The sequence below is a fragment of the Pongo pygmaeus genome, chromosome 14 (genome assembly GCF_028885625.2).
Source record: "Pongo pygmaeus isolate AG05252 chromosome 14, NHGRI_mPonPyg2-v2.0_pri, whole genome shotgun sequence".
In the NCBI taxonomy this organism is placed as follows: Eukaryota; Metazoa; Chordata; class Mammalia; order Primates; family Hominidae; genus Pongo; species Pongo pygmaeus.
The window spans coordinates 88,977,148-89,003,910 of NC_072387.2; the positions used below are offsets into that span (position 1 = coordinate 88,977,148).

The 26,763-nt window shown below is 34.9% G+C and overlaps 1 protein-coding gene across 5 annotated transcripts in view; it reads left to right on the top strand.

The window, feature by feature from the left end:
• NDFIP2 (Nedd4 family interacting protein 2) overlaps positions 1–19,563 on the top strand; it is a 79,063-nt gene extending 59,500 nt beyond the window's left edge. For 2 of the 5 annotated variants that reach the window (XM_054447329.2, XM_054447327.2), the window contains 5 exons: positions 3,417–3,510; positions 7,276–7,400; positions 12,087–12,153; positions 14,765–14,870; positions 16,261–16,299. In XM_054447329.2, the coding sequence (XP_054303304.1) occupies positions 3,417–3,510; positions 7,276–7,400; positions 12,087–12,153; positions 14,765–14,868 (390 nt within the window). In that variant the 3' untranslated portion in view covers positions 14,869–14,870; positions 16,261–16,299. Of the gene's footprint in view, positions 1–3,416; positions 3,511–7,275; positions 7,401–12,086; positions 12,154–14,764; positions 14,871–16,260 lie in introns of all 5 variants that reach the window. The other 3 variants (XM_063651042.1, XM_063651043.1, XM_054447331.2) reach the window with 2 other exon arrangements.
• Positions 19,564–26,763: the final 7,200 nt, after the last annotated feature.

The window sequence follows — 26,763 nt, forward strand, 5'->3', positions numbered from 1 at the left end:
TAGGCTCATTTCATCTTATAATGGGTAGGGCTCTTTTTTTGTAACTTGTTTTAAATTGTTGCAGTAACTTGTCTTTTGACTAGATAAATCATGAGGAACACCAGGACAGAGATCTTGCATTTACATTCCCAGTACCTAGTTATTTATCAGGCACATTTTTGTTGTTTAGTAAATGACAGTTGATTAAGTTAATGAATGTTTTCTTTGTGTTAGCCAATGTGGGAAAATAGGAAGAGGAAAACACCACAGGTGTTCTGTTACAGCTCTCTATTTTAAAAAATTTCGATGTCTTTACCAATTTTAGGATTCACAAATTAACGTTTAATGTAGTTGAAATTATTGCCTAGATACCATTTTATTTTTTAAACATCTTATATAAATATTTCCCTGTTACTTAATAGTTAAATTCTCTGTAATCAATATGCTATTGAAACTTAGTGGTCATTCCTCAAGAGTGAACAATTAGAGAATTTTCAAATGTTTGTGTTTCAATTTTTTTCTATTAATATTATAAAAGACATCTTTGGGCATATTGCAGTGACTCACTCCTGTAATCTCAGCACTTTGGGAGGCTGAGGCAAGCAGGTTGCTTGAGCTCAGGAGTTTGAGACCAGCCTGGGCAACATAGCGAGACCTTATTTCCACTTAAAAAAAAAAAAAAAAATCAGCCGGGTGTGGTGGCATGCACCTGTAGTTCCAGCTTCTTGGAAGGCTAAAGTGGGAAGATCACTTGAGCCCAAGAGATTGAGGCTGTAGTGAGCCCGGATGAAGACTGCAGTGAGCCATGATTGTGCCACTGCACTCCAGCCTGGGTGAGAGTGAGATCTTGTCTTTTTTTTTTTTTTTTCTAGATGATGACTTTTGATAAAATTTCTGTATTGATTTTTTGGTTGTTGTTGTTTTGTTTTTGATGCGGAGTCTCACTCCGTCTCCCAGGCTGGAATGCAGTAGTGCGATCTTGGTTCAGTGCAACCTCTGCCTCCCCAGTTCAAATGATTCTCCTGCCTTAGCCTCTCGAGTGGCTGGGACTACAGGAGCATGCCACCACGCCTGGTTAATTTGTTTTTGTATTTTTAGTAGAGATGGGTTTCGCCATGTTGGTCAGGCTAGTCTCGAACTCCTGACTTCAAGTGATCCACCCACCTCAGCCTCCCAAAGTGCTGGGATTACAGGCATGAGCCACTGTACCTGGCCTGGACTGATGTTTTAAAATACACAGTATGAAATATATTTTTGCCATCACACTGACAATTTTTTGTTCTTACTGTGCTTTAATGTTTATTTCTTGAATTAATTTGAAATTATTTAAAATTTTATAAATATGCACTTAGTCATGGCCAATCATTAAATTTAGTATATTGAGTTTACCTATGATATATGATTGCACAATTTAAGGGATCTTTGTGCCTGAATAATAAGCAATATAAAATGGTTTTGAAAGTTTTTTTATTTCAGGATAGCAGTATGCTTAGTGAGACTACCATGATTGTGTGGAAACAACATCAGTGTCCTGGATTCAAGTTCCACTTTGACCCTCCTAATTATGTGATCTTGAGCAGATAATCAGACTTGGCCTCACAAAATTGAGTTATTCACACTCAACTGAGATGATGTGTACCGTATTAGTCCATTTTCACACTGCTATAAAGAAATACCCAAGACTGGGGAATTTATAAAGAAAAGAGATTTAATTGACTTACAGTTCTGCAGACTGTATAGGAAGCATAGCAGCTTCTGGGGAGGCCCCAGGAAACTTAGGATTGTGGCGGAAGGTTACGGGGAAGCAGGCCTGTTTTACATGGCTGGAGCAGGAGGAAGAGAGAGAGTGGAGGGATGATGTGCACTTTTAAACAACCAGATCTCAGAAGAAACAATAATGCACTCACTCATTGTCATGAGAACGCACCCAGGGAAATGATGTGAAACCGTTAGAAACCACCCCATGATCCGATCACATCCTGCCAGGCCCAGCCTCCAACAGTTGAGGATTACAGTTGAATATGAGATTTGGATGGGGACACAGATCGAACCATATAATTCTGTCCCTGGCCCCTCCCAGATCTCATGTCCTTCTCACATTTCAAAATACAATCATGCCTTCCCAAGAGTCCCCCAGAATCTTATTCCAGCATTAACTCAAAGAGTCAACAATCCAAAGCCTCATCTGAGACAAGGCAAGTCCCTTCCACCCATGGGCCTGTAAAATCAAAAACAATTACTTCTAAGATAAAATGGCGCTATAGGCATTGGGTAAATATGCTGGTTCCAAAAGGGAGAAATTGGCCAACAAAAGGGGATACAAGCCCCATGGAAGACCAAAACCAAGCATGACAGTCATTAAATCCTAAAGTTCCAAGATAATATTTTTTTGAGACAATCTCAGTGTCACCCAGACTGGAGTGCAGTGGTGTGATCTCAGCTCACTGCAGCTGCCACTTCCCGAGTTCAAGCGATTCTCATGCCTCAGCCTCCTGAGTAGCTGGGATTGCAGGCATGTGCCACCATACCTGGCTAATTTTTGTATTTTTAGTAGAGGCAGGGTTTCACCATGTTGGCCAGGCTGGTCTTGAACTCCTGGCCTGAAGTGATCCACCTGTCTTGGCCTTCCAAAGTGTGAGATTATAGGTGTGAGCCACCACACCTGGTCAGAATAATCTTTCACTCCATGTCTCACATCCAGGGCTTACTGGTACAAGGGGTGGGCTTCCCAGGCCTTGGGTAGCTCTGCCCCTGAGGCTTTGCAGTGTACAGCTCCTGTGGCTGCTTTGAGGGACTGGCATTGAATGCCGGCAGCTTTTCCAGAAAAAAGGCCACCAATGCCTCTACCTGGAAGACATGTGGAAACATGATAGACTTGGGGAGAATTATCTCCTAACATAGTCTGCTGTTGATGGGCATTTAGATTGTATCTAATCTTTTGCTCTTATTAACATTGCTGGAATGAATTATCTTTAATACATCATTTTTATAAGAGGGAATATGTGTATTTTAATAACTGGAATTGCTGGATCATAGGGTATGCACATTTTTATTTTTGATAATTATTGCAAAATTGCCTACAATAGAAGTTGTACCAATTTATACTCCACCACTGGTTATGAAAGTTCTTATTTCCCAATCATTACTAATGCAGCACTGTCACATGTATCTTCTTGATACCATTTTTATGAGTTTGATGTTATTCATCTTTTATCTTTTTTGTGTTTATCTTTAAAGTTACTCTTTTCAAATGTGACTGTGAAAAAATAGTACTTGATAATGCTTATTGATTACTCTGTGCCAGACATTGTACTCATTATTGCATTTGTCTATACAACAAATTGAGAACATTAGATGTTGTTGAAGTTCTTATGCTTACATTTAAGATGATAAAGTTGTAATTTATAGTGAGCTATTCCAATGTTACGTATTTACAGATTCAGGAGGAAGAGTGTCCACCAAGAGATGACTTCAGTGATGCAGACCAGCTCAGAGTGGGAAATGATGGCATTTTCATGCTGGCATTTTTCAGTAAGTAATCTTCCTAAACTATTTTGGTTTTTTTGCATGAATTGGCTGTATGTGTATTAAAGTAGCATAGTGAAGAGAAGCAAATATTGTTAGCATATGTCTACCTTTCTTAAAATGTAAATTGTTCCTGATATTGGACTAACGAATACTGTGATCATATGTTTAAATACAAATTCTAGAATTTATTAAACTCTTGTTGGATAAATTTATGCATTGCAGCCATTATGAAGATGCTGACATGTAAAAGTACATAAGCATATTTAAGCTATTTCAGATTTTTAAAGAGAAATACTGCTATATTGGTGCCCATTCAGCTCTGTAGGAGCGTATAGAATGAAACTATAAATTCCACTTTTGGGGCAGAGGATTTCCATTTGAGTGTCCTTAAGCTAGAAGAAGGATTGGAAAAACAGATATTCTGGGCAACTGGAACAGTGTCACTTGGGACAGACAGTTATGAAAGTATAAGTCTTATTTGGGGGAATGTTAAGTAGTTAGAAGATCAGAAACAGTAACATTTTAACATCTTGCAGAATTCTTAGTATTTGACTTATAAAGTAAATTTAATCTTCTTGAGGGAAGACTGTAAAAGTCTTCATTATTTCAATTCCTAATACAGGGATTGACATAGTAAACTCATTAAATAATAAGATGCCCAATCAACTGTTTAAATTACTAAAGCCAGTGGTAGAAACCCAATATTCATTTAAGTAAGTTTATTAGTCTATGATATAGTTAATTTCTGCCCTCAATCTGGTTAAATGATCAAGCTTCCATTCTTGGATAGAATGCTGATTTAATTCAGTTTAGTTATAAGCTTTATTATGATCATAAAACCGAGAAATAATTTACTTATTTAAAGTGCCACATTTAGCTTTAAAAAGTAGAAAATACAAACTTCATGAGTTGTCACTTTTGAGTCTGAAAGTTCATGTAAACCCTGTCCTCCAAGTTTGAAATGGTTTCTTGCTTCCCTTCTATTTTCATCTGCTGAAGAAAAGGGGGAGGGGGAAGAGCGAGGAGGGCAGGCAGCTCCTCAAATTTACTAATTGTAATGTTCAGGTTGTCAACCAGCTAATGTATATGCAAGATTTAAATCTTAAATTGGTTTTAGTTACAATTTCTAGTTATATAACGTTAGGTATAATAAAAAGGAAATAAACTCTGGTTACAAATGAGTGCTGTTTTGTAATATTAGTCTTGTGAACCTTGGTTTTTATCTTAATTTTGGTTTAACTGGTGGTAATTCTATATATTAATAACAAACTTCTCACAGTTTGTTTACAAAAAAGAGTAGCTTAAACATTCATTACTTTCATTGTTATACCTTTTAAGAAACCTTAATTAGAAAGGAAAAGATCTAAATATATTGTATTATTTTTAGTATAAATACCTGTTTCTGGGGAATAAAAACATGTTATTTGGCACCTTCTAATTATGCAACTCAGAAATCTTATTTCTCCATTTATTTCACTTACCACCAGTATCTTCTTTTTAATTTTAATTTTTTAGATTTGAAGGCCTTTCACTGATGTGTTATAAATGCATGGTAACTTAGACACACTGGATGACTTTATTCTTAGCCAGTGGTAGTATGTTGGTTAATATAATATAAATGTATATATTTATATTTAATAGATTTAATATAAATTATATTGTACTAAATTTTTACTAAATTGTTTCCACAACTCATATATTTAATGCTTCCTGTTTTACAAATATTGTACCAACATTATAACAGTAAATTTATATTTTTACCTGTATTTCCTGATTTTTTTTTCTGGCAGGCTATAGGCCTAGAGTTTATTTGCTTGATAAGCATAGATTTGTTTGTCATCACTACCATCTAGTGGCTGTTTTTCAAATTGCAACTTGCTATATTTTCCATGTTTCTTAAATATCTAATAGCTACTGTGGGTAAAAAGGTCCAGAAATAGATTTTATTTTTAGTGTGGTTTAATTATAACTTAAGCATTTCAGGTTATATAACTTGCACAAGTAAAATTACAGTGAATATCAATAAGACTTTCAATTAAAACCTTTTGGTGGCTTAATTCTTTCCTTATTTTCGGTGTTTTACCTCACATAACCCTAAAAAAAAGTTTACACTTAAATTTGGTAAGATAATTGCATATTCTTGTTCAGAAAATGTAAAAGAAGAAATGTTTGTAATATTGCTTTTGCTTCTCGAAATCCTTTTAAAGTGTTACCATAAAATGCCTCAGATACATGCCTAATGTGCATATCTCTGATCTTATTTTTAAGAAATTTTCTAAGAGAATGGAACAGAATTTGGTTATTTGCCAAATACTAGAAATGAAAAGTTTATGGATAATTGACAGTCTACGGAAATGACCTTAAATTTTAGTACTTCAAAATGTAATGGGCTCTTATTTGATCCTGTTTAGAAAACTTTTCTTCTGAGGTTTAGCCATTTGTACTGTGTGTGAATCTTCACATCAGCATGCCATGAAAATAAGTAATCACCTGCATTATTATCATTTTAGACTTGAGGGAAACAGAAAGAGAGGGTATTTGTAACCTTAAAATAATTAGAAGAGTGTTTTGAAATGTGCATTCTGATTTGTAAGAAATTGCCAAACTGTCTTCCAAAGTGGCTGTACTATTTTGCATTCCCACCAGCAGTGAATGAGAGTTCCTGTTGCTCTGTGTCCTTGCCAGTATTTGGTGTTGATGGTTTTTTTGTGTTGTTCTGTTTTGGTTTTTTTTTGTAAGACATTGTAATAGTTTGGTGATGGTATCTCATTGTGGTTTAATTTTTATTTCCTTAGCAATTGATGTTAAGCATCTTTATTCAGTTCATTCTTTTGAGCACCTACCATATACAAGTCAAAAAGTTACAGTTTTTAAAGGGGTTATCTGGACACTACACATCTTGACACATCTTGGAAAACAAAACATTGATGTCTTATTCTGTCCACAAAAAGCTGTTTTTTATATAGCTTTTACATGACATAACATAGCATAAGTAAATCCAGAAAAGGAACATCTAAGAATTGTAATTACAGCTGAAGAAACCCATAAAGTATTTGTGAAGTATTCAATTTTATTGTTTTGTTTACCTTTTTTTTTCTTATTTTTGAACCGGAGTCTTGCTCTGTTGCCCACACTCCAGTGCAGTGGCGCGATCTTAGCCCACTGCAACCTCCACCTCCCAGGTTCAAGCAATTCTCCTGCCTCAGCTTCCCAAGTAGCTGGGATTACAGGTGCCCACCACCACGCCTGGCTAATTTTTATATTTTTAGTAGAGACAGGGTTTCACCATGTTGGCCAGGCTGGTCTCGAACTCCTGACCTCAGCTGATCTCCCTGCCTTGGCCTCCCAAAGTGCTGGGATTACAGGCATGAGCCACTGTGCCCGGCCTGCTTTACCTTTTTTAAAAAGCCAATTTTGTTGGCTGATTACTTAGGCTGGACTTCTTGGGTGGAACCACATGTGAGCTACATTGTGATCTGGTTTTAAGCTAGTTTATAACTGCAGTTTCAACCGTTAATGATAAGCTTTCAGGAATGGATTCCTGTTGGCCAAACTGACAAGAAACCAAGCTTACCTATTTGTGGATATATAGTATAGCAAATAAGCCATTTGCAAAAAGTACGCTATAGTCTATAAAGAAGGCTTAATTGGCAGAGTTAAAAGAAAGGGAGCTGCTGTTTCCATTGAGCAATGAAATATTATTAATATATCTATGTTAATTTGTTTCCAAATTGTGGTTTATAAAAGAACGGTTTCTGTTGCTTTTAGTGGCATTTATTTTCAACTGGCTTGGATTTTGTTTATCCTTCTGTATCACCAATACCATAGCTGGAAGGTATGGTGCTATCTGCGGATTTGGCCTTTCCTTGATCAAATGGATCCTTATTGTCAGGGTGAGTGTCTTGATAGCCTGTATCTCTTTTATCTCTAAAATGAGATGTATGAAATTTTCTGTGTGGTTCATAAATGGTCACTTTATTTTCATGAATTCAGTTATTTCAAGGCTTATTCTTAAATCCTATACTTAATCATTATAGTGAGCTCTGTGGTATGAACACTTTATAACTTTATCATATGAGAAGTTGTTAATATAGTGGAAAGAACTTTGAAATAATAAAAATTTAAGTTTCAATCTCATCTTTTTTATATGTCTTAACTTTATTTAATTGTTCTGAGCATTAGTTTCTTTATAATAGGCTGATAATAGCTGCCTTGTAGGATTTTTATGAGGTATGGAAATAATGTAATTAAAATACCTTATCCAGTTACTGCACAAATAATATGTGCTCAGTAAATCATGGCTACTATTATTGTGATATAGTGCAGGTATGCCTAAATTAAGTTAAAACAAAAATTTCTCGTTTAGTCACATTATCATGAACTTAAATATCTTCTCACTGTTTTCTTTTGAAAACACTGAGAGCTCAAAAGTAGAGTCCTGTCAAGTGGTTATCAGAACTCTTTTTTTCCCTCATGCTTTTTCTAACCTTCCTTATTTTCCTGTTGTTTCCTGAAGTCACTCTCTGCCTTCTTCTTATCATTTACAAGATAGTGCGTAGGGAGACAACGATAAGTCCTTTTCTTTTCCCCATCTTAACAACTTTTCTAGTCCCCAAATAGTTTTCTGTAACAATTGCATAGGCAGTAGTGTTGTTAGCATAATCGTCCCCCAGCCTTTTGAAGACCTCTTTTGACTTCTTTTTACAAATGTTTCTGTGTAGTTTTTTGTTTTTTTTTTTTACTATAAGATCTAGGAGAATGATCAAGAGTGGCTTTACTTATTGTTGTAATAAGTCTTTTGAAAAGATACCTACACATTTTAAATGCTGTTATACAATTAATAAATTAAAATACATACATTCTACATTTAAACATTCATTTCTAATTGAATGAGCTAAATCCTCCTAAAATTTTTAGTAGAATCATAGATCAAATATGTTAGCTTCTCTTAAATGTTCACTTTGGTAATATATCTATATTATGAAGTTGATTTAAAAGTACCCACTATGAAAATATTAATGTTTATAGATGTAATGGATTTCTTCATTATTTTAAAACTTATCGCTTCCCAGGGTTTCAGTAATCCATAGGTTTTGGTTATTAATCAGTTAATTCTTGGTTGGGACCTATGGACTGGTTTCTTCTAAGATAATTAAAATTTGAGCCATCATAAGAACTATCCCCTGACAATTTCTTGTTTTAATTTTATTGCAAAAGATGTACAGTGGGTTCCTAACACAAGTATAAATCTAGTAGGTGTTACAGAACATACAAAGATAAAGGCACAATCCCTTCCCTTATAGAAATTATTATTAAAAAACTTCAAAGTTGGGCCTAGATAAGTCCAATGTTGATTATGATACTAATAGAATTAAGCACTATCATTCAAATGGGATTTCTTATCTAAGTCATAGAACATAGAAAATGATATGAGGACTGTTTTCTCAATTCTCCGTGTTAGTAAATTGCTAGTATCATTCTAGATGTGTAAGAAAGAAGTTAATGCATCTTATACAACTTATGCCCTTAGAGTATTACAGCTTAATTTTCTCATAAGAACCTCAGGTTGAGAAGGGATTAGATTATCTAGTTATCACCTCTAGTTGATGTGATAAGATGGGGAACTTAAATTCAAAGACTAGAGTTTCTTACAGTTTTGTAAGGTAAATACTGTCATCAAGTTTGATCACCAGGACTGTTTAGTTTCCCTTAAAATACTTTTACTGAGTTAGAGTTAATGTTATGCCTTTAGTGTGTGTTAAGAAGTGTTCTAAGAAAAGGACTTAAAAAAATCTTTTGTGTAAAATAACAATAAATGATAAAATAACAATAACTGCCATTCATTTAACCCTTAGTGTGTGCCAGGCATAATTTGTTACAAGCAATGAATGTTCAAACTTTAACTGTATCTCTGATGCTGGTGATGATCTAGCCATTTTATTGGTGATGAAACTAAGAAAAAAGAGTCTAATAATTTGCTCAAGGTCCCACAGTTGTTTTTTTTGTGGAGACGGGGTCTCACTCTGTCGCCCAGGCTGGAGTGCAGTGGTGCCATCTTGGCTCACTGCAACCTCCGCCTCCCGAGTTCAAGCGATTCTCCTGCCTCATCCTCCAAGTAGCTGGGACCATGGGCACATGCCGCCATGCCTGGCTAATTTTTTGTATTTTTGTAGAGACAGGGTTTCACTGCGTTGCCTAGGCTGATCTCAAACTCCTGAGCTCAGGCAATCTGCCTGCCTCGGCCTCCCAAAGTGCTAGGATTACAGGCGTGAGCCACCGCGCCGGGCCAGTCTCACAGTTTTTAATGTGAATTGACATCTACCTTGGTCTCAATTCATTGCCTATTTTCCTACTTCTGTACTGCCTCTGTTACACTATACTTTGACTTTTACTGTAATGCTCCAAGTAAAACATTCCTCTTAGAGTTTAGTGCTGAGAGAAAAGTTTTCTCCTAAAAACCTGGTGTTTCCTTTCATTAGACAATAAGTAATTTATAAATCATACTGCTGCTGTCCATTTTGTGTCTGAGCTGCCATGAACCTCAGATTTTGTGTAAATATCTTTAGCCTAGGCTTCTGATACTACTTCTAAGGTTTTTTATTATGTGGTTAAAAATACATATGTGTTTTATTAAAAACCAACAAAGTACATTTTGAAAGTAGACAGGATGTAAACAATGAAGTAGTGATGTTACATTAATATAATAAAATTAGATGAATTCATAATGTTCATTAATTTATTTTCCAAAATTTGATTTCTCTAGCCTGTGACTGGCCAATCAACATGATTGGTTTACTTATATGAAAAAAACAACAGGTTGGCTTAGGCTTATGATTTTAGTATTTTAAAACATTTTTGCTAACATAGTAATGAGTCCAAAAGCATTTCTTTATCCTTTTTACATAGCAAATCCTTCTCTTTGACATCAGGGTGAAGGTAATAATGTTTTTCACTAGGGAGTAAATAAGAACTAGCTTTATGGTAAATATTTTTGGTGAAGAATGACTGTTGTTGATGTTCAGGTTACCTGTTACTGGGTAACACGCAGAAATTTAAAAACGTATTGCCTTGGTTCTTTATTCTTTTTTGTTCTTACAGCCTTTAAGACCTATATGAAAATGTTGTATTTCTAACTGTTAATCACTTGACTAAAAAATAGTATAGTACCATCCTGTATAAGCTGTATCTTTTCAATTTCAAGTCCCTCCTTCATTGTACATATATTTTAAAGATGTAGGTGTACATGGGATTTATGTGTTTGAAATTTTAAATCTCTGAAATTACTATAAATTTTAAGAAATTGCTATAAATTTTAAAAAATTACTATAAAATTTAAAATATAAAATTACTATAAATACTGAAATTACTATAAATGGTTTATTTATTAATTGGAAATACTTCCTGAGAAAATACTTAGAAGGCTATAAAAAACAGACTTAGATAATCTTTATTTGATATGCTTACTAAATGATAACATTATTTACAATTTGTAAGCATTTTTTATTATTGCCAAAGCCTAGGATTTTTAAGCTTATATGGAAATTACCAACAAATAATTGGAAGTCTTTACCTATAAAGTTACAAATACTTTTAATTAGTATCAGGTTTGAGAGCAAGTCTGCATTTAATGAAATCGTTTTTAGTTACATCAGATTCAGTTTGCAGACCAGTGGAAACACGGTGGGTAAACACAAGCTAATTTTTAACAGTTTTAGAGTAGGTTATCGTAAACACTTTTTAAAAAGTAATCATTTGAGGCATTGTTTTAGATGCTAAAGTTATCTGAAGTGAAGAAAATTAGATTGATTTTTTAAAAAACCTTTTAAAATTAATGAAGTGTGATGTCTAGAGTCTAATCAAGGAAACGATATCTGTGTCCAATATCATCAAACTCTGCCTTCCATCTGCCTGTTCATATTCCCACACCACGGAGAATAAAAAACTGTCTACCATGGCCACTAATAGGAACTGTTGAAATGCCACTTTAAGGTTCATTTGGCTGTTCTCAGCTCTCTGTTGGGAACTGAATGCTAGAGCATCTAGTTTGAAAATAAAAAGACTCTAATGGGGGTCTTTATGCACCTAGTATTTTTGGCAGTGATTAACAGTAGGGGGTGTACAGAAGGTCAAAAGCTCTTCTTTTGGAGGTTGGCAGAACACCCCCATCTGATAAGATTAAACTAATGGGGCTTTTGGTGTTAATATCTGAAGCAGCGGGTTGCTGTAGTGTGTTTGGGATGGTAGTTGTGGTTTTGAGAGATTATGAAAAAAGGACTGATGTGAAATTTTTAATAAGAAAATGTGTGATTCAGACATACAGCATTTACTATTTCTTGTGGGGAGTTTGAAACTGGTTTTTGTTTCCGAAAATACTTCAATTTTTTTTTGCTATTGCATAAGATGATTTTTTCTCAAATAATTTATATATGTGTATGCCATTAAGTGTTTTTATTTTTCCTTTGTGCTATTTTTAAGTGTTAAAGATGATTTGAAGTAAATCATTCTGAAACTGAAGATAATTTATGATTTTCAAATTCAGGTGTATGAATTCGGTTAATATATTTATGTTCACTCCGTAGTTTTCTGATTATTTTACTGGATATTTCAATGGACAGTATTGGCTTTGGTGGATATTTCTTGTACTTGGTAAGTTTATTCTTAATGCATTTAGTTTAACTTGGATATTTCCAAAAACTGTAAGATGTAAATAAACTGTGTTGCAATTTGTGTAGAAATTATTTTTCTTCTGTAAAATTCTCATATTCAAACACATCATCTCACATTTTTAAACTATTCTATATAGCACTACAGATTTCTTAGATTTAAATTCCAGAGGCTATCAGTGTAAAGAGTCAGTGGCGGGATGATAATTGAATGCTACAAAATTTTAAAATAACAACGTGATAAAAAAGTGTCTTTAGCATTTATCTCAGAAAACATACACAAATGACTTCTTTTAATGATCTTAGGAAATTTGAGAGTTGGATAGTTTGGTTGTTCTATCTGTTCTCTTATTTTTCGATAATGGAAACATTCTTTATGCTTTTGAAATGTGCCTTGAATTAATCATTAATCAGCCAGGCATAAGGAAAGGCTTTATGCCTAATGATCACAGTACTTCTGTTGAGTTGTCTTCCTATAAGACATGTCTTTTTATTAATATTGATGGAATTTTATGGATTTTCAATTTTTGTTCCCTTTTCTTTTTTACCTTCGATGTGAGATAATTAAGTTAATCGTTAAATCACATTATATCTTTAATCCACATTTCAGATGTATTTGCTGACATAAGGAATACCTTTTGTTTCTAGTTAAGAGTAAAAGCCCATGTTTCACTCAGAATTGTACCAGAAAATAACAGCATTTCAGTAGGTGGCAGTCTTCTCTCTGAGTTTTTATTTAGTCATACTGTTGGATCTTTAGGATCTTTTGGGAAAACAAATTATTGTTAGTCAGATAAGGTCACTTAATTCTTTAATAGCTATATTGAAATTATTTTAGTGTTGTGACTTTGTTGAGATGCATCTGGAGATGAAGCCAGTTTTATATTGTTGTGTTCTAACTGCCTGAATGCCATGTTCTTTATTGAGTTTCTTACCTAAAAGTGAGAAGGTTTATAAAGTCTATTAAGTATTTAAGCATATTAAATGAGTACATTTGTGTGTATATTTATATTATTTAGAGATTGGAGGAATCTTAGGGAGGTTATTGTGGGGCAGAGTAGAATACAGAGGACAATGCTAGTTTCACTTCAGAGCCATAATCTAGTGTTTATTTATTTAGGGGAATGTGAAAATGTAATCAGTGATAAAAATGTTGCTCTCACATATGCTGAAAAGAATGTTGAGCACTTTGTAGAATGCTGAGAAACAGTAGCCACTGAGTGATTGGTTTTTAGGTATGAACTGGGTGGCTTCTTTTAGAAAATGCCTGAGAAGTAAAATGTGTGTTAGAAAACAGCAGCTTTAGAGACAAAGGAAGGGATCCCACAAATAAATTGGTTTACATTTTTCAATAATATTTTTACATTTGGATAACAGTATTATTATCTTTGAACAGCATCTGGAAGGGCATGAGGGTGGAATTCAGAGGGAGTCCCAAACGGCGGGAGTTAGGATATGGGAAGCAGATGCGATTGGGTTTAGCTGTAATTTATACCATTTAAGTCATCATTTGTATCTCTCTTCTGTCTTTCTTCTCCAATTTACCACACACATGCTTCTTGTTTTTAGTGATTTGATTACTCTCTTGCAGTTGGGGTACAAATTTAGTTTGAGATTTCATATTTTAAATTCACAAACTCCTTTTCCTCCTGGTGAGGAAAGTCGTACACATACAGTAGATACCTTCTGTTTTTGTTTTTGGATCCTCCCACCCCAATTTCCTGGTTAAAAATTTACTGGAGTTAATAAATGTTTCCCTAAGAATCATATGCTTAAGTATTTCAAAGGCTTATACTAATAATGGTAATGTTTTATACTTATGTGAAACTTTAGAGAATTTCACAGGTATTGCTTTTTAAATTATTAAATATATCTGTGGTTGTTATTTTAAAATACTACTTTACAAAGGAGAAAACTGAGGTAGATATAAGATGTATCCCAAATAATCTAAATCATTAGAGTGACTGTCTTCCAAGTTGTCTTTTCTAACTCATCTTAATTTTTTATTATAAGTTAGTTTTTTATTATTACTTCAAAATAAGAACTCATAATTAAAAATATGTACATAATGCACATATCTTCAAATACAGATTTCAAAGATGACAGGCACTTGATATTACTTTACAGGCTTATTGTTTTTTTCCCCACAATTGTTAGCAACCTCATGTATATATTTCCTTTTTGTCTACTTTATATAAATAAATATGCCTTAGTTCACCCAGTAGTTATATTAATTGAAAAGATTGAACTCATGGGTTCAATGGGGTTTTTATGAGTTGAATCAGTTTAAGTGCGTCAGGTAACTTTACTATTTAAGAAAATCACTTAAATGTATATATTTTTATGTAATTCTGGATTTTTATAGCTAGATTTGCTTTAATTTTGGTACATCTAGGCTTAACAAATTGAAAAATTGTATTTTCTTGTGACAGAGTTTATCCTTATAGTGTAAAATATATTATAGACATGAATGGAAGTCTGCAAATAAAATTCCTTAAGCCGAGAGGATCTTGTTTATAATTGTCTACTTTAAATTTATCTTGCCCCTTTCTGTATAAAAACATAGCATATCCATATTATTTCAACCTTCTCAGGCCTGCTCCTTTTCTTCAGAGGATTTGTTAATTATCTAAAAGTCAGAAACATGTCTGAAAGTATGGCAGCTGCTCATAGAACAAGGTATTTCTTCTTATTGTAGAGGTAAGAAATATTAATCTGTGAACTCTGCCTATTCCCTTTATGTATTCAAATTTACCAGATACATATTAAATGCCTAATGTGTATTCATGATTTTTACTGTTAGCATATTTAATATTTTTTAATACTGCTAACAGTCAGCTTATTGAAATGTAATAAGTCGTAGAACTTTTTACATAACTTTTAGATTTTTAAAATTGAATTTCATAAATTTTAATTTTTAAAATACATAGCGAGTGAACTGAAATTTTAAATCAGACTTTTAAAACTTCTCTTTAAAGATTAACCATAGAATGTACATGAAGTAACCACCAGCACAAAATCTGAAGGCTTGAAAAAACAAAATATGACATAGTACTTAGACCGAAGGAATAGGCATTTTTGTATAAAACAATGTGAAATCCACATAGACATCTGGTGGAGAAAAAAATCTGATTGAAAAACAATTTGTCTTGCAGTCCTTTTAACAGTCTGGATCAAGGAATAAAAGTCATGTGAAGAAAATAGTTCTGTTATTGTTTTCTTAATGTGTGCTGGTTTTTATCAACTATGAAGGCTACAACTTGAATAAGTAGGAATATGAAGAAATGAGTAGAAGTTGTCTTACTGGTTGTCCAGTGAATTTCTGGAGGTCGTGGTTATAGTAATAGTATTTATTTATTGTTCAGCGGGAGTATCTTCACATAAAGTAACCTCATACTCCCTATTCTACTTTTTAAAGCAAGTACCATATACTTTATGCCTATAAATAAGGTAAACTTATAAAGCATTTGAACTCTATAACCAAAATGTCTACTAGTACTTAACTTCTGAATATAGGACTATAAGGAACAAAGTGTTTCAAGTTTACTAAGTATTTTTTTTTTCAAATAAATAAATTGCATGCTTTGTGATTTGGTTGCTTACATTTTATCATTTATATAAGTTATACATAAGCTTGTATAATTTACTTATTTCTGCTAGAGTACTATGAATACACTTGTATTTCTAGATCATATTAAAGTATCATTTTAAGTGTTCTATTAAAGTCTCCCCAACCACTCCCAAAGAAGTCGCCTTTTTATTTTAACAAGCAAAATATCTTTGCAGACAGTGGCATTAAGAATTTGTCGGTATTAGTAATAAGATTAAAAGGCAAAGTAATTTTGCTATTTTACTAATTTGTGTGATTGTCTTCTATGCATTTTGAAGAGTCTAAAATGCAATGCAAATATTTTCTAGATGAAAATCTGCTATAGAAGCCTTACACTTTAGAATATATTCTGATATGTAGACTTATCAAGAGAATATTATATACTTAATGTAATTCTTCTATAAAATGTGTTGTATTATACTATGATTTAGATAAAGACAACTGAATACATTTTAAGACTAATTCCTTCTTTGTCTCCAGACTGCATCAACCCAACATTCCTTTCTTACACCAATGTGAAATTTCCAGATCATCTGTAAACCTACAACTTTAATAGAAGACTACTAATAACAGAAGACAAATTAGTGAAGAAAAGATGGAGCTTTGAAATTGAATGGCAGGGTGGTTTATGCTTACAAGCCATTTCTGTTCATTCTTTAAGTATCTATATTTCATTTGTTTTGCACATATGCTTATGTGCCCATTTAAGATATTTGCATATACTTGATAGAAACCATAAAGTTGTAGCAGTTAAGTCCAGTCACATTTGGTTAATCAGTGTTTGATATAATTGAAAGAGTTGAGTGGATAAACAGTCTTCCAGCTTGTAAATGCCATTGACTTCTGACCTGACATTTAGTATAATAAAAATGAAATTATTAACCATGTCAAATGATTTAGTTTCTGGCTCTTAGACTCATCTGGCAATTCTACACATGAAACATCTTTTGTTATATAAGGTGTATTGAAACTTGCAGTGCTGATTATTAGAAAGGATTTGTCAGATTTTTGAACATGATATTTACATTATTATTTAGGAAAACTCTTCCTGTAAATAACCATGCATAATTTACTTTCTGCAATGTTTTCTTAGAAATTGTGTCCAGATAGCTTTCACTAATTTTAAATAAAGTGAACTAAATATATATGTGTATATGTAAACATATATATACACACACACACACATATATATATTTAGAAACCTGAGTGTTAAAGTTAGAATTTGTTTTAGGACAAATTTTAAGAAAATGTGGGAGTACCAAATGTCCTTTATAAGAAAAATAAATTTTTTTTAAGGGACACACTAGTTTTAGGGATTTTCAGATGGGAAGCTGGGTTTTTAGGATTGCCCGTCTTAGAGATTCTTGCAGGAAGAGATTGTATTAGATATTATATTTATTTCATTTAAGATAATTTTGAAAGTTAATTTTCTAAATAAGGTAATTCTCATTTGTGTTTGTCTTTTAAAAAGCCAATAAAATATCTTTCAGTATCATTGTAATAATTTTTTTAGAGTTTAATTTGTAAAGCTTAGCAAATAAAATCTTGTACTATTAATAGCTTCTTGCTTTATGACTTTAGGATTAAGTTGTAAAAAACATATCCTGAACTGAGATATGCAAAACACTCATTTTCAAGTTATGGAAATGTGTTTGTGGCATATAGGACTGTGGGGTCTATGTGTGTGTAGTGAGAGTGTGTAGCCACTATTATAACTGGAATTTAATTTACATTCATAAACTACTATATTTCCCATCTTGCAAATCATTTTATGTCTCATCTGTTTTTCCTTTCAGTTATATCTTTGGTTTTGAATACCAACATTTAAAATGATGGTATTTTATCTTTTAAACTTAAAAATTATTTAATACAGGTATATGGACCATATAAAATTGATTTCTTATTTATTATTAGACATTACTACTAAAAGGTACATCTAACTATTCAGGGACATTTTTCCATTTCCAAAAAATAAAATTTATTATGCTTTATAACCTCTTTTGTATTTTCTAATTTTTTCATTGTCTTTGATAAATAAAACATAGTTTTGTTTTGCTAATATAGCCTATTTTTTGTTTTGTCTCATTCAGTTTACTTTCCTGCGTAGAATTTTTATTATATTAAAATTTTTATTGTTGTATTAAAGTACCTGTGTTACACCCCTTGAATAGCATGGGGTAAAGAAAAAATATTTAGTTTAGTTGCCTAATTTGGAAATTAATTAAAATTAAACTGTACTAATAACATATTCAAACTCATGCTGGATCTCTTTCATATTAATTTCTTATAGACCTGTACTTTATTCTTTCAATAATTTTTAAATGAAATTAAGCTTTGCTACATGGTAATGAAATAATTACTAGGAAGCTTAGCTATCAAACATCGACTTACTAAAATTTCATTTTAGCTTTTATGGTATATGTGCTTGTTTTCTGAATATGGATACATGTTACTTTTGATCCAGCATCAAAACTTCACTTTTTGTTTTGACTTTTCCCCCCAAATCTGTAAGGTTCAAGTATACATATTACTTAATCCTCTATAATTGGCATAGTTCAGTGGTAGCCTTAAATCTCATCATGTAAGCAGGGGAATCAGAATGTTATTTTCAAGAACTTAATGTTCCCTTCAGATGTATCAAATCCTGCATACTTCATTTCCTGTGAGCTTGAACAGCTGCTGTTGTGTTTTGGGGATGCTTGATCATCTTTGCACTCTGCCTTAAAGATTGAAAAGTTAGGGTATCTAAACATTTTTGAGTGTGAACTGGGGATTGGAAGTTAATACAAAAAAATTTCAAATTATTTCTATTGTAAATGAATAAGCTGGTCATGGCTAGGATAATCCATTTTCATGTATTTATGCAATAAACTGAATTTTAAGGCAAAAATACACTTTTCTATATAGTGTATGCAGGATAGATTTTAGAAACTTAGATTAAAATACAAATCCCATTACATTTGGTTAAAATGAAAATCTCTGCTTAATAGAAAAAATACTAATCTTTAGCCTATTATTTTGAGTCTATATTTCATTTTAGACACGCCTTTGAAGTTGTTCACAGATTTTTACCTGCTAAAACAATATTATTTCCAGTAAAACCTCTCCTAACAGGAAAAGTGGAGTTCAAAATATCCAATTGGAGAAAAATTCAGAGTTCCTTCACTTAATATAATTTTTTTCATCTAGTATGTACTATTTCAAGAAGTGCAAAAAGTAATGATAGTGAATGTGATACCATACTTAGGTAGTATATATCCTTAGTTTGCTCAAAAGAGTCCTGGTTATTCCTGTTTTCTCAGCTTAATAGTGCCTCATCGTACTCTCAACAGTGTTCTAATTTGGAGGATAAGTTATATGATCATCCTGTGTATAATTGTAGACTGTACCAAGAAGCAACTACCTTAGCTCCACTGTCCTTTGAGGGATGGAACTGGGGTAAGGGCAGGAGCCAGTTATTATTGCCACAGTGTTTTCTAATGAACCATTTGGCCTGTAGAAGAAGAATAATATTTTTTTTAATAGTTGTATTTGAATGATTCCAGCTTATGGTAAATACTAAACTGAATGGCTTTTATATTTTTAACTGCTGTTAAATGTTATTTTAGCACTTATTAGTTGTTGATTATTTAATTCTTCAAATAGTCATATGAAAACATATATTTGATAAAGGTCAATTGTTAGATGATAATGTGCCATTCATTATCATAGGAATGTCCTTGCCCATATATAAAACATGCTGGCATGTATTTTACTTGTTAATAAAGTTGTATAGATGTGGAAGTGTGAACCTGTGATGCATCCTTTTCAAAATCAGTTTAAGATTCGCATATTATCACGACTTTGGCCTCACTAAACTGTTCATGTGACAAACCTTTCAAGATTGGAGATGAAAACAACACTTGTGAAATTAGGTTGGGGTTGAAACATCTTTTAACTTCTCAGTTATTTGTATGTCGAGACAGATTGTGGTTTAATTTTAATAAACACAAAATATCAGCTTTTTGAAAATAATTTATGTTCATTTCTACTTTGTAAAGTATCATTGGTCACCTAGGTCAGACCTGCTTATGGGTGTGAATTCTTATTTGGGACATAATACCTAACATGCGAAAATTTCCAGCAAGTAATTAAGAAAAATAGAAAACTCATTTCATACTTTTAAAAATATGTTTTTAAAGTTTATTTTAAGCTCAGAATATTTGCTGCTTTTACTTTTTTAATGTTTTGAGCTTATATTTCATTATTTTTGTTTTGAGAGATTGAGTTGCTTGCTTTAAAAAAAAATTCTCTTTGTTTTAATAGAAACTATTATTATTATTATTATTATTATTAATCAACACCTAAATAGAGCATATATGGGGTATTACTCTTTTAACAGCGGAGGTTATAGCAAACCAAAGCAATACTTCCAGTTCACGGAATCTTAGGGGTTTTCTGTCTCTTCATGCTTGCAAAGAACCACTTTACTACTCCCTAATTAAATTCGTATTTGCTCCTTATGTCTTCTCTCCTGCAAGTGGAATTAAAGCAAAAGTTACCTAGATGACATTTGATCTTAAGGGATGCAATTAGGTGAAGAGGGGAAGGCAGTTGCCTGTTTACCAAGCAGTTAAGCATTCTAGCTGGTAGGAAAAGTAGAAGTTTGCACAGATCTCTCCAGGCAGAAGGGTCCCTCAGATTTTTAATCTGAATTGATTTAGATGGTTCTACTTTATAACTAGTGACACATTTATTTTGCTCAAAGAGCCACTGCACTGAAATCCTTGTTAGAAGTGATCAGGAAATAAGTTGGTGGGCATGTTCTTTCTGATTCTAGGATAAATTACTTCACCAGCTTTCTGTTATAATCATAGGTCAACCTTGGGTTTATTTTTAAAAATGGCTGTTATGTCAAAAAGGAAATACTTAGATGGGAATCAAATTCCCCAGACTCTACCCTGATCGTCCTTTGGATCATTGAAATATTTTCGAATGCCTGTTAATAGTTCTTGAAGAGATGATGCTGTTAGTACCACATAAAATCCATCTTTTACCCTATTCCTCTTTCCACCTTCTTTGAAAAAACAAAACAAAAAAACCCAAAAACCTTAATTGCTGTCTCTTTTAGGAAACCTTTTTCTCTCATCCTATTTAATTTTGATCATCTTGGTTTCCATAGCCCTATGTGTGATTTCTGTCAAGGTACTTACGAGACAGTGCTGAGAGTGTATTAATTTTTAGGTTACTATCCTCAATGGTAGATACTATATCTTGCTCAATTTTGCATGTCACTGCCCCCCCACACAACACCTAAGCACAAAGCTCAATACATTTAATGAATGGTTGGATAGGATGCCAGTGTGAGGCTGTGTATATGTACTGGCATATATAAAATGCCTTCTGGCCTTTAACTTAGTGTCTAATAGGGGAAGATTTATAAACAGGAAAATTGGCTAGTATTGAGGTAGGAACAAAAATCCTGGGTCAGAGCAATTGAACTCCAGGAGAAAAAGGGCACTCTTCACTACAGAGGTGACATTGGAACTAGATGTTAAAGAATAAGTAGAAGTGTACAGTGTGTTTAAGCATTTCATACATTCTCGTATTTTTCCATCTCTTGCGTGATGTTCTCTGCCTTCCTTGATTCTCCTCAGAAGGAAGGAATTATCTTTCCAATTCTCATAACACTTCTTCTGAGGCTCTTTATTAAACCGCTTTCTACTGTGTATCTCAGTACTTTGCATTCATGCCTCACCACTTCTGCATGAGGGCAGGATCTGTGTGAGGTGTAGAGTCATAGCCTCCAATGAGCCTAGCACATACTAAACACCTTTAAAAGATCAAGATTTTCCACATCATTGTGAGCCACTCACTTTACCACTGCAGTACCACTGCAGATGTCCACAATGGTACAGACTTCCTTTTCTCCAAATACACTGTGCAAGAAGTATGTAGAATAATTGCGAACATCTTTTTCACATATCTCCCAACTTCATCTCCCTCTCTAGAAGTAACCACTGTTAACAATTTATTACACGCTCTTACAGATGTTTTCTGTGTAGATTTTTCTACTAGGATGATCCTGTGCTCTATGATGTCAGCATAACTTCTGGTTATGAAGGTGAGAGGATCCCAGGTATAATGTCTGAAAAGGTGTACCTCTTGCTTTGTAATTATAGGAGACCACTCTCAGGGGAGAGTAGTGTTTCTTTATTGCAAACATAGTTTATTTACTGAGAAACCAAGGTTTATTTTCTTCGTCCTTTAGTCTCTAGATGAAGAATGACGTGGTTTCAAGGCCTTTGGGAGCTGAACTATTCCAGGATCTGATACATGCAGCAGGTAAACGTCCTACTTTATGAACTCCTTACAACTCCATTTGGTGAGAAGTTCTCTGAAACGAGGTCATTTGGAGGGAAAAGGTCAGAGTTGACAAGAAAGTCCGGCCTGAGTAGGCTGAGAGAAGACGAAAATGATGCTGGGTTTAGGCTGGGCGTGGTAGCTCACACCTGTAATCCCAGCACTTTGGGAGGCCGAGGCAGGTGGATCACATGAGGTCAGGAGTTCGAGACCAGCCTGTCCAACATGGTGAAACCCCGTCTCTACTAAAAATATAAAAATTAGCTGGGTGTGGTAGTGGGCGCCTGTAATCTTAGCCACTTGGGAGGCTGAGGCAGGAGAACCACTTGAACCCGGGAGGCAGAGGTTGCAGTGAGCCGAAATCACACCACTGCACTGCAGCCTGGGTAACAGAGTGAGACTCCCTCTCAAAAAATAAAATAAAATAAAATAAATAAATAAATAATTGATGCTGGGCTTAAAACGAATTCCCTTTGTTTTAGGACCAGCGTGTCCCAGGATATGGCAATCACTGTTCTCTGACTAAACCTACAGACATTTGGAATCCCTCTGTATTAGTGTTCTCCAGAGAAACAGAAACAATAGGATCTGTGTATGTATGTATATATGTATGGTCAATAGATCCATCTGTCTAGGTATTTATTATCGGAATTGGCTTATGTGATTATGGTGGCTGAGAAGTCCTCCCATTTGCAGTCTGCAAACTGGAGAACCAGGAAAGCTGGAGATGTAATTCACTGAGTCAGAAGGGCTGAGAACCAGGAGAGCCTATGGTGTAACTCCCAGTCCCAGTTAGAAGATGGGAGTGGGGTGAAGAAATGGTGTAAGTCTGGAGTCCAAAGGCCCAACAACCAGGAGCTCCAGTGTATAAGGGCAGGCAAACATGAATTGTCCCAGCTCAAGAAAAGAGAGATAATTCACTCCTCTTCCGTATTTTTGTGCTATTTTGGCTCTCAATGGATTGGAAGATGCACATCCACATAGGTGAAGCCAGATCTTCTTTACTCAGTCTACTGTTTGAAATGTTAATCTTTTCTGGAAACACCCTCACAGACACACCTGGAATAATATTTAATCAGCTGTCTGGGCATCCCTTACCTCAGTCAAGTTGACACATAAAATTAACCACCACACCCTTCTATCTTCTTCCCAAATTTTTCCTGCCTGAATGCCAGTATGATATCTGGAGGTGAAGTGGGACCAAGATACACAGTTTTGAGTTCTCTGTGCTGTGTAGTGATAAAGAATTTGGATTGCTCTTAACAAGACTGAAGTAAGTAAGATCCTCAGTGGCTAAGCCAATGGCTCACAATGATGTGCAAAATCTTGCACCTTATTTTTAAAGGTGCTTACAGTAACCTCTGTTCTGTAGAATTTACAGGAGAGCTGCTTAGGCCTTCACAAGCCACCAACATGAAAAAAAAAAAAGAGTTGCAAGTCTTACCATCCCACAGGGATTACTGACCAGATTCCTCACACGTGGTTTGATTTTCAATCAACTCACTACTGTGGCAGTGTGTAAGTAGTTTAAGTAATGGGTTTATATCTGCTTGACTGTCACCCCTTTATTCTCCAATTGTGTTCCAGTTGGCAACCCAGTACTTCCCAGTCGCTTCTAGAGAATGGCTTAGTGAAAATGTCAGCAGCCATGATTTCAACAACTATCTCAAAGGTCATTCCATGCTGTCCACATTGACCACCAACAAAACTTTGCCAAGGGAAGCAGGTGCCATTTTCTTTTTTCCCTTCCCTTCCCTTCCCCTCCACTTCCCCTTTCCCCCTTCCTTTTCCCTTCCCTTCCCTTTTTTCTTTTTTTGGCCACCTTCCTGGCTGGGAAAGCAGGTGCCATTTTCAAATATCTGCTTGGAAAAACAACAAATCAGAATGGCTGGGTGAAATCAGCACTCCCTTTTATGGTAGTCCAGCTCCCAAATACATAATGTTGGGTTTTTAGAGAAGAGTTAAAATATGGCAGGAGTGAGGCAAGATGGCTGACCAGAAGCAGCTACAATGTGTGATTCTTACATAAGGGAGTGAAAGGGGTGGGTAAATACAGCACTATTAACTGAAACATCCAAGTACTCGCATTGGGACTGATCAGGGAAATGGCTTGACCCACGGAGAATGGAGAAAAGCAAGACAGAGTGACGGCCCACCCAGGAGTGACATGAAATCAAGAGAACCCCAATCCCTGGCCCAGGGAAACAGTGAGTGAGTGTGCAACCTCAGGAACCCATGCTTTTCCCATGGATCTTTGCAACCGTCAGATCAGGAGATCCCTTCATGAACCCATTTCACCAGGGCCTTGGGTCTGACACACAGAGCTGCATCGATTCTCAACAAAACAGCTACTCAGGCACGCACAGAGATCCAAGAGCTTTACATACTTGGGATCTGAGATTCCTGACAAAGGTGACTGCAACTCAGGCAAGGCAGGAGGTCCGTACATACCCCTAGGAAGGGGGCTGAATCCAGGGGGCCGAGCAGTGTTGGTCTGTGGGTCCCACTCCCATGGTACCTCACAAGATAAGACTGACTGGCTTGGAATTCCAGCCAGCCACTGTCAACAGTGTAGCACTTACCTGAGACAGGACAGAGCTTCTTGGGGGAGGAGCAGGCCACCATCTTTGCTATTTGAATGAGTCAGCCATTTTAGCCTGCAGGTTTTGGAGAGTCCAAACAGACTGGGTGTGGAAGGAATCCCCCAGCACAGCACAGCTGCTCTAGCAAAATGTGGCCAAACTGCTTCTTTAAGTGGGACCTGATCCATTCTTCTGCATTGAGTGGGACCTCAGCCAAGTCCTCCAGCCACCTCCTACAGGTGTGTTCAGGCTGACAACAAGTTTGTGCCCCGCTGGGATGGAGCTCCTAGAGGAAGGGGCAGGCTGCCATCTTTGCTGAATCACAGCCTTCACTGGTAATACCTCCAGGTAAGTCACTGGTAATACCTCCAAGTACTGGAAAGTCTGAGTCAACTAGGGTCTGGAGTGGATCCCCCAGCAAACCACAGCAGCCCTATGGAAAAGTGTCCAGACTGTTAAAAGAAAAAAAAAAACACAAAAAAACCCACAAAAATCCCATTCAAAGGTCAGCAGCCTCAAAGATTGAAGGTAGATAAGCCCACAAATATGAGAAAGAATCAGTGCAAAACCGCTAAAAGCTCAAAAAGCCAGAATGCCCTCTTCTAAATTACAGCAACACCTCTCCAAAAAGGGTTCGGAACTGGGCTGAGGTTGAGATGGCTGAAATGACAGAAGTAGACTTCAGAATGTGGATAAAAACAAACTTCACTGAGCTAACGGAGCACGTTGTAACCCAATGCAAGGAAGCTAAAACTAATGATAGAACAATGCAGGAACTGACAGCCAAAATAGTATACAGAACATAACCAACCTGATAGAGCTGAAAAACACATTACAAGAACTGCACAATGCAATCACAGGTATTAATACCAGAAGACACCAAGTGGAGGAAAGAATTTCAGAGCTGGAAGACTGTCTTTCTGAAATAAGACAGGCAGACAAGAATAGAGAAAAAAGAATGTAAAGGAATGAACAAAACCTCAGTGAAATATGGGACTATGTAAGGAGACTGTATCTACAACTGATTAGGGTACCTGAAAGAGATAAAGAGAATGGAACCAATTTGGGAAACATATTTCAGGGTGTTGTCCAGGAGAACTTTCCCAACCTAGCTAGATCAATCACTATTCAAATTCAGAAAATGCAGAGAACCCCAGTAAGATACTCAATGAGAAGTTCGTCCCCAGGACACATAATCTTTAAATTCTCCAAGGTCAAAATGAGAGAAAACATTAAGAACAGCCAGAGAGAAAGGCCAGGTCACCTACAAAGGGAAGCCCATCAGACTAACAGCCAACCTCTCAGTGGAAATTCTACAAATCAGAAGAGATTGGAGGCCAATATTCAACATTCTTAAAGAAAAGAAACCCCAACCCAGAATTTCATATCCAGCCAAACTAAGCTTCATAAATGAAAGAGAAATAAGATCCTTTTCATACAAGCATATGCTGAAAGAATTTGTTACCACCACACCTACTTTACAAGGGCTCCTGTAGGAAGCACTAAATATGGATAGGAAAAACTGTTACCAGCCACTATAAAAATACACTGAGGTATACAGACCAGTGACACTATAAAGCAACAACATAAACAAGTTTACGAAATAACCTTATAGTTAGCATCATGATGACAAGATGAAATCCACACACTAACCTTAAATGTAAATGGGCTAAATGCCCCAATTAAAAGACACAGAGTAGCAAGCTGGATAAAGAACCAAGACCCAAGTTATACTGTCTTCAGGAGACTCATCTCATGTGCAAAGACACACATAGACTCAAAGGGATGGAAGAAAATTTACCAACAAATGGAAAACAAAAAAGCAGTGGTTGCAATCCTAGCTTCTGACAAAATAGACTTTAAATCAACAAAGATCAAAAAAGACAAAGAAGGGCATTACATAATGGTAAAGAGATCAATTCAACAAGAAGAACTAACTATCCTAAATATATATGCACCCAATACAGGAGCACCCAGACTCATAAAGCAAGTTCTTAGAGACCTACAAAGAGACTTAGACTTCCACACAATAATAATGAGAAACTTTAACACCCCACTG